This window comes from Eimeria tenella, genomic scaffold, assembly GCF_000499545.2.
Source record: "Eimeria tenella Houghton genomic scaffold, Eth_scaff103, whole genome shotgun sequence".
Lineage (NCBI taxonomy): Eukaryota > Apicomplexa > Conoidasida > Eucoccidiorida > Eimeriidae > Eimeria > Eimeria tenella.
The window spans coordinates 78,219-86,973 of NW_013541463.1; the positions used below are offsets into that span (position 1 = coordinate 78,219).

The 8,755-nt window shown below is 57.0% G+C and overlaps 1 protein-coding gene across 1 annotated transcript in view; it reads left to right on the top strand.

Moving 5' to 3' along the window:
• Positions 1-2,079: 2,079 nt before the first annotated feature.
• Positions 2,080-8,755, top strand: part of ETH_00027745 — a gene marked incomplete at both ends in the record, with an annotated part of 16,666 nt that continues 9,990 nt past the window's right edge. Inside the window, 3 exons of the mRNA XM_013372692.1 lie at positions 2,080-2,475; positions 2,738-3,810; positions 4,103-8,427. Coding sequence (XP_013228146.1) covers positions 2,080-2,475; positions 2,738-3,810; positions 4,103-8,427 — 5,794 coding nt within the window. The remainder of the gene's footprint in view (positions 2,476-2,737; positions 3,811-4,102; positions 8,428-8,755) is intronic.

An 8,755-nucleotide genomic window follows, 5' to 3' on the forward strand; every position in this document is an offset into this window, starting at 1 on the left:
AGCTCTCTAGACAACTCCTCACAAAAGTTGCATTTTATTCTTCCCCTGGGGGCATTATTATTATTATTATTATTACTATTATTATTACTATTATTATTATTATTATTATTATTATTATTATTATTATTATTATTATTATTATTATTATTATTATTATTATTATTATTATTCTTATTGTGGCCCTGTGGCTGGCAGCAAAGCCACGGCCAAATGGCTCTGCGACTTTTCTTGCATGCAACATTTGATATAAATTAAAATTCAAATGCATGCAAATTATTTTTTGTTTAAATTAAAACAAAAACGAAGATTTAATCAAATGTCCCGAACATAGTTATGAAAAATAAAAAGAATTGATTTGAAAAGCTTTATTTAAATCTGTTTGATTTATATTCAAAAGAAATATTAAATGCGGGCAACGAGCTGGCAGCTGCGAAGCAGCAGCAGCAGCAGCAGCACGAAGGCCCCTACTGCTGCTTGTGAGTTTCTGTTGCTCTCAAGAGCAGCAGCAGATGCAGAACAGCTGCTGTTGCTGCTGCTGCAGAGCAGCTGCTGCTGCTGCTGCTGCTGCAGACAAGCTGCTGCTGCCGCAGAAGAGACAAGGAACTCGTGCCTGAGTCTCCGTGCTGCTGCGAAGCTGCATGCAGACTTCGTGCTGCTGCGCTGCTGCGCTGCTGCGCTTGAGATGCCTTTCTAGAAGAATTTTTCGGGATCTTTGGTGCCCCAGAAAGATCTTTTGAAGGCTTTGAAGCCCCAAATCTCTTTTAAATGCATGCATTTAATTTTAAATATTTTTTGCATTTAAAAGACCCACTTATCTCATGGTTTTATATTTTATTTGCGTATTCCTTTGTCTGCAGCAGTTAGCTGCCAGCCACAGCCACAAACACTTCGCCTGCGAAATCAGAAGGCCTCTAATGTCTTTTTTGCGAAGTTTTTATTTAATTGAAAATACAAATAAAATAAAAATAAAAATAAAAATAAAAACAAAATAATAAAAGCACAAAAGTCAGGTGTACGGCCACCTCGGCCACCGCTGTAGCACCGGTGCTCACAGAAAGTGACGGCGAGCAGCAGCAGCAGCAGCAGCAGCAGCAGCAGCAGCAGCAACTGCAGCAGCAGATTTAAACAGAGTTTTGCTGCTTAATTTTGCCCTTTTGGCACAGAATAGATTCTGCTGCTGCTTCTCCGACGGGCTGCTGCGCAGTGCGGGGCCCCCGGGCGCCAGGGCAGGCTGATCTGGGGTCAAAATTAAATTATTTGAATTAATTTTTATTTAGTTAAGTGCATTTTTTAATTTTATTTTTATAAATTCAAAATAAAAGGAATTTAAACGAACTCCACCCCCAACGCCGAGACCCAGGACCCTGTGGCGGCTCGGGGGGCCCCCGGGGGCCCCTGCTGTAGCCGCGGGATGGAAGCTGCGGGGAAAACTTCTCGAAAAGAAGTTTATTTGATTTGAAATAAAATAAAATTCAAAATAATAACACAACAGCAGCAAACAATTGCTTTGCTGCAGCACCAACTTCACGAGCTGCGCAGCTCGGCGCAGCTTCGCCCAGAACCGACACTCCCGCTGCTGCTGCGCCACCAGCAGCAGCAGCAGCAGCAGCAGCGACGACGACGACAGCAGCAACAACCGCTGCGGAAAAGGCGCAAATAGCGGATAGAGCTGAAGCTGCAGCCACACCGCCGGTCGCAACCGCAGCAGCAGCAACAGCAGCCGCAACAGCTGCAGCAGCAGCACAACTACGCGCTGCTGACCTGCTTCGCCTCCCCTGGACACTTACGAAGTCTTCTCCAGCACACCTGCTGCACCTGGTGCAGCAGCTGCTGCAGCCGTTCTTCTGATGAAGCAGCAGCAACAGCAGCAGCAATGCTAAGGCTGCAGCCGAACGGCAACAGATAATTCCGAGCAGCAACTTCAGCTGCTGCAGCAGCAGCTGCAGCAGCAGGGTTCCTACGTGGGAAAAGCCACTGGTATCCTGCGTAAACCTGGCAAGGCTGCTGCTGCTGCTGCTGCTGCTGCTCCGTGTTGCTGCTGCTGCTCCTGCTGCTGCCTGTACGAGCGGCGCAGCAAGAATGAGACGGCCCCGACCTAAATCCATGCTTGCGAGCAGCAGCAGCAGCAGCAACACATGCAACGGCAGCAGCGGCCAATGCAGCAGCAGCGGGAGCAGCAGCAGAGGGCGCCAAAAAGGAAAACGGTCTCCTGCTGCAGCTGCGAACCTGGGGCCTGCTGCAGCCAGCAGCAGCAGCAGCAGCAACTGCTGCTCCGATAGCCGCAGCAGCGTGAACGATTGTGCTGCTGCTGACGCAGCAGACGCTCCTGCTGCTTCGGCAGCTGCCGAGACCAGTTCTTCCGCGCTGGAGGGCAGCAGCAGCAGCAGCAGCAGCAGCAGCAGTGGCTGCAACTCCAGCAACGGAACAGGTGGCTGCCAGGACCGAGGTTTTAAGTTGCTGCGGTGCCACTCACATGTAAGCTCATCTGTGTTGCTGCTGCCTCCGCTGTTGCTGCTGCTGTCGTTGCTGCTGCTGCAGTGGTTGCTGCAGCAGCAGCTGCTGCTGTTTCTGCAGCTGATGGTGCCATTTGCTGCTGCTGTCGCATCCATCCGCGAAGTCGAATTTTCTGCTGCTGCCGGTGTCTCAATTGCTATTCCGGTGTTCCGGGCGTCCCGTTTAATTGCTGCTGCTGTTGCTGCTGCTGCTGCTGCTGTTGCTGCTGCTGCATGCGCTCCAGCTGAAGTTTGACCTGGGGGGCTTCTACACCGGCGGCTGCTTGCTGCTGCTGCCGCAGCAGCTGGATTCTGTGCATCCTAGTTCTAGCAGCAGCAGCAGCAACAACAGTAACAAACACAGCAACAGCAGCAAGTGCTGCAGCAGCCGCAGCAGCAGCAGCAGTGACCCTGCGGCTGCTCAGGGCTTCCCTCGCTGGGTCACTGATGAGCTGCTGCAGCTTGCTGCAGCACCCCAAGCAGGAGCTGCTGAGGCTGCTGCTATTGCTGCTGCTGCTGCTATTGCTGCTGCTGCGCCAGGGGCCCCTGTGCTGCAGGCAGATGAGCAGCAGCAGCTGCAGCAAGGCCTGCTGCTTAGAAATGGCGTAGGATATTATTGCTCAAAGCGTTGCAGCCGCCGCATTGGCAACAGCAGCAGCAGCAGCAGCAGCAACAGCGACAGCAACAGCAGCACAAATGCTGCTTGGAGCGATAGCACCGATGTCAGAGGCGGGAGCAGCTGCGGAAGCAGCAGCAGCAGACGCAGCAGCAGCTTCAGCAGCAGCAGCAGCAGCTGCGAAGGAGATGGAGACGATGGGTTGAGTGCCTCTGCGCGCCGTTTTAGCAGCAGCAACAGCAGCAGCTGCAGCAGCAGCAGCAGCTGCTGCGGCGATTGCGTTGCTGCAGGTGTGGCAGCTATAGTTGAGACAGCAGCAGCAGCAGCTTCTGCAGCGGGACCTGAGGTCTGCGTTAGCAGCAGGAATGAGGAGCAGCAGAAGAAGCAGCAGCAGCAGCTGCTGCATGCGTTTGGCGGCGAATGGTCTGCAGGGTTGCGCTGCGGTTTGGGAATGGACGTGCAGCAGCAGCAGCAGCAAGAGCAGCAGCAACATGAGCAGCAGCAGCAGCTTCAGAATGCAGCAGGGCGGTTGCTGCTTCGTGGCGGCTCGTGGAGGGAAGACTGCCAGGATGGCTGGGGCGTGCAGCTGGGTTTGCTGCTGCAGCCCAGCAGCAGCAGCAGCAGCAGCAGCACCACCTGCTGCTGCTGCTGCTCGGGATCTTCCGCATCCTTCGTTCTGGGGCGGTTTTCAAAGGGACAAATGTGAGTTAGTTAGCCTGCCTCTGTTGCTGCTGCTGCTGCTGCTGTTGCTGCTGCTGCTGCTTGTGCTGTTAAGGCTATGCTGGCTACTCTCGCTGCTGTTGTCCCGTTGCTGCTGTTGCCGGCGCTGCTGCTCACGTTGCTGTGGCCTTTGCTTGCTGCAGTTGGTCTCTGTGCCTGCTCTTGCCGCTGCTTCTGGCTCTACTGCTGCTACTGCTGCTGCTGCTGCTGCTGCTGCGTCTGCGATGGTGCTGCTGCTGTTGTTTCATTGTGATTGCTGCTGTTGCTGCTGCAGATTTCCGGGTCCCCTTGTGATTGCTTGTGGGTCCTGCGTGTTCTTCGGGTCAGCTGTCGGCGGCAGCAGCAGCTGCAGCAGCGGCAGCGACAGCAGCAGCAGCAGCAGCAGCAGCAGCGAGAGCGGCCGCAGGAGCAGCGCTAATGTGTTGGAGTCTCTTGAAGGCATATGCATTAGCATCTGTCGCGGAACAACCAGGAGCAGCAGCAGAAGCAGCAGCAGCAACAGCAGCAGCAGCAACAGCAGCAGCAACGGCTGCGGTAAGACGCGTCCAGCGATTGCATTTAGGCGACTTTCTGGTGTGCGCATCTTCTGCAGCAGCAGCAGGAGCAACAGCAGCAGCAGCAGCAAGAACAACAGCATCACAAACGGCAGCAGCAACAACTGTAGCAAAACAGGGGACGGCCGTATTTGCAGCCTTGAAGAATTCGTCCCATTACCGTCCTGGGCAGCAGTTAGCAGCAGCAGCAGCAGCAGCAGCCGCAGCAACAGCAGCAGCAACCATGGTAGGATATGCGACCCATATGAGTCCATGCCGCCACTTGTGCAGCTGTTGAAGCTCTTAAAACAGTTCCTGTTCACTGCAGCAGGGTGGCAGCAGCAGCTGCAGCAGCAGCCGCTGCAGCAGCAGCCACTGCAGCAGCATTTGCAGCAGCAGTGCTGCCCAGACTCGGAGTTGAGGTGTACAGGCAGTTCTGTGGGGTTTCGCAGCGACCCCTTGCATGCTGCTGCTTTATTTAGCAGCATATTTGCTGGAAGGCGGCGGCAGCAACAGCAGCAGCAGCAGCGGCAGGAGCAGCAGATGCTGCAGCAGCACGAGGAGTTGGCTCGGCAGCAGCAGGAGCAGCTGCTGCGCATACAGCAGGAGCAGCGGCAGCAGCAGCAGCAGTACCGACAAGAAGAAGAAGAAGCACATCAGCTGCTGCAGCAGCACGGCAGCGGCGTGGCTGGGGAGGGACTAACTGCTGCTGCTCTTGCTGCTGCTGCTGCGGCTGCTGCTGCAGCTGCTCCCGTTGCAGTGAGCACGACAACGCTTGCTGCTGCGGCGACTGCTGCTGCAGATGCTGCTGCGCGCGCAAACGCCAGAGCAGCAGCAGCAGGAGCTGCATACGAGGCGACGCATGCAGCAAGGGCAGCAGCAGCAGCAAGAGCAGCGCATGCACTCCAGCCCGCTGCGACGCGGAACAGAGCAGCGCCAGCAGCAGCAAGTGCTGCTGCTGCTGCTGCTGCTGCTGCTGATAGCAGCGACTTCTCGTGGTCCGAACTGGAAGATTCATTAGAGGAAGACGTTTCCGCTGCTCCGCCAGCAGCAACACCAGCGACAACACAAGCAGCAGCAGCAGCAGCAGGTGACGCAAGTAGGGAGCAACTAGGTGGCTCAGAGGGAGCAGCAGCAGATGCAGCAGCATCCCCAAACGGAGCAGCAGCAGCTGCAAGAGCCCCAGCAGCAGCGCCGGAGAGTCTGTCAGCAGTTAGAGACGCAGCAAGCCTCGCAGCCGCAGCAGTTGCAGCACAAGCTGCTGCTGCAGCACAAGCGCAGCCAGAGGTTGCTGTTTGTCCTGCTGCTGCTGCCGCAGCAACAGGGAGGCCAGCCTCAGCTGCTGCCTCCAGGAGATGCAGCACTTCAGCGACAGTAGAAGATGACACAGAATTTGAAGCAGCAGCAACGTGGCAGCTGCAACCGCAGCAGCAGCAAGCGCCCGATAGTGGTTGCGGGGGTTTGCAGCAGCAGCAGCAGCAGCCAGAACAGTTGCATGCGCTGCTGCTGCAGCAACAGCAGCAGCTTCAGGAACTGCTGCAATGTCAGCCTTCCTTTGGGAACAATCCGCGCAAGCAGCAGCAGCTGCTGCAGCGTTTCGCGCAGCAGCAGCGCGAGCTGCTGGCGCGCCTGGAAGAGGAGCAGCTGCAGCTGCAGCAGCAAGCAGAAGCTGAAGAGCGAATGCGTCAGGAGCAAGAACGGCAGCTGCAACTGCAGCAGCAGCAGCAGCAGCAGCAGCTCGAATACGAAGCCAGGCAGCAGCAAGCCCTTGAGTCGAACTTACGTTCATTTTTCTTTTCGTTTGAAGAGGAAATGTCCGATGATGACAGCAGCAGCAACAGCAGCAGCAGCAGTAGCAGCGGCAGCAGCAGCAGCAGCAGCAGCAGCAGCAGCAGCAGCGGCGGCAGCAGCAGCAGCAGTAGCAGCGGCAGACCCTGCAACATCACAGCAGCTCAAGCAGTAGATGCTGCTGGAAACAGTCACGAAGCTCATCAGTTACAGCAGCAGCAGTTTCTGAAGGAGCAGCAGCAACTTCAGCAGCAGCAGCAACAGCAGCAGCAACGGCACTGGCTCGAGAGTTCTTCTTTTCCTTCTCCTAACGCTCTTCTTATCTCTGGGAGTAACACCCCTCCTGCGGCTCCAGCAGCAGCAAATTTAGCAGCAGCAGCAGCAGCAGGTGCGAGCGGCAGCAGCAGCAGCTGCAGCCGTCGCAGCAACGCCATAATCCTGCCGCTGCCAGGGTGGGGTGAGACATTTTCAGGCCTGGAGCCAGCAGACCCTGCAGCAGCAACAGCAGCAGTAGCAGCAGAAGCAGCAGCAGCAGGAAATGCTGCTGCTGCTATGCTGCAGCGAGTAGAGCCGCAAGCCGTGCCTCTGCAAGCTGCTGCTGCTGCTGCGTCAGGCGCACCAGCAGCAGCAGCACCTTTGTCTGCTGCTGCTACTTCGAGGTCCCCCAGTGAGACGCGCAGCATCAGCAGCAACGCAACAGGCATCAGCAACAGCAGCAACAAACCAGGCAGCACAACCAGCTGCAGCAGCAGCTCCAGCAGTTTCCAAACTAGAAAGTCCAAAGGGAGTACTGGAAGGGGGCTGCTGCAGCTGTTGCCGCTGTGGAACAGCAGCAGCAGCAGCAGCAGCCGCTTGCCGCCTTCCAACGTAGACGTCGACGTGGAACTTCCGTCTGCAGCAGATGAGCTGCAGCAGCAGCAGCAGCAGCAGCAGCACGAAGGGTTCATAGGCGCAGCTGCGGGGCTGCTGCAGCAGGCGCAGCAGCAGCTGCGTGGTGCTGCAGCGCAAGGTCGGTCTGGGTTTGATGTTGCTGCTTTCCAACAGAAAGATGCAGCAGCAGCAGCAGCAGCAGCAGAAAACGTGGTAGATGAAAGCTTTGTCATATCCTGGGGGACAGCAAGCCCGCCTGAGGCTGCAGCAGGCCTGCAGCAGCAGCAACAGCAGCAGCAGCAGCAGCAGCAGCGAGAGCAGCTGCAGCAGCAAGTAACTCCCAGTGGATTAGAACAGCAGGTGCAGCAGATCCAGCAGCACAGGGCACATATGCAGCGGCTAGCTGCAGGAAGCCACGCTCAGGAGGAGCAGCAGCAGCAGCAGAAAGTGCAGCCAGAGCGTTCGTTGCTGCAGCTGGCACCGCAACTGCAGCAAAGACTGCAACAAGATCCTCTAAAGCCATCAGTAGTTAGCGGGCCCTGCAGCAGAAGCAGCAACAGCAGCAGCAATGCCGGTGCTCGCGGGCCCTTCCATTTCCTCGTTGATAGGCACACAGCTAGCCAGCAGCAGCAGCAGCAGCAGCACGTGCTGCTGCAGAAGCAGGAGCAACGGCAGGCGCTGCAGCAAAACGAACCGCAGCAGCCAAAAGAGCCGCAAGAATCGCAGCTGCAAGTGCAGCAGCAACAGCAGCAGACGACGCAGCAGCCACAGGAGCAGCCTGGCGAGGCAGGGCTCAAGCTGCTGCAGCGGCAGCAGCAACAGGTAGTTGCTGCGGCGACATTAGGCGCAGCATCCGGAGTGCAGCTGCAGCGTCATGAGGAACAGCAGCAGCAGCAGCGGGAGAGGCAGCAGCAGACACCTCAAGTGCCACAGCTGCAGCAGCAAATATGCGACACAGTAGGTGTGGCGGTGCACGGGCAGCGTGAGCAGCTTCTCCCACAGCAGCAAACGCAGTCTCGGGAGCAGCAGCAGCAGCGGCAGCAGCAAGAGCAGCCGCAGCAGGAGCAGCAGCTGCAAGGGCAACATCTGCAAGAGCAGCAGCAGCAGCAGCAGTGGCAGTGGCAGCGAGAGCAGCAGCAGCGAGAGCAGCAGCAGCAAGAGCAGCACCGGCAAGGGGAACAGCAGCAAGGTCAGCAGCAGCAAGAGCAGCAGCAGCAAGAGCGGGAGCAAGGGAAGCAACCTCTACTGCAGAGCTTGCTGCTGGGCAGCGTTCCTGCTGCACCTCCTTCTTGGAGTTCATTCCTCGACGCAGCTATTAAGGGGGTATCCGTTGCATCTTCGGCAGCAGCAGCAGCAGCTGCTGCTGCTGCTGCTGCTGCTGCCAGCAGCAACCCGTCCGACTGGCACCGTACGAGAGGCCAAAGAGCAGCAGCAGCTGTTTTTGCTGCAGCAGCAGAAGCAGGCGTGTGGCCAGCAACAAGGCCGAGGGTTTTTAGACGGGGGTCTCCACCGCCTCTGGTTCAAGAGCCGGTTGCTGCTGCTGCTGCTGCTCCTGCAGCAGCTGCTTGTTCTTGGGAGGAGTGGGAGTTGCAGCAGCAGACAAAGGGAGCTCATGCTGGAGCTGCAACAGCAGCAGCAAATGCTTCTGCAGCAGATGTGCAGGGCAGCGAGCAGCAGCTTCGAAAGCGGCAGCCAAGCGAAGGGGCGCAGCAGCAGCAGCAGCAGCAGCAGCAGCA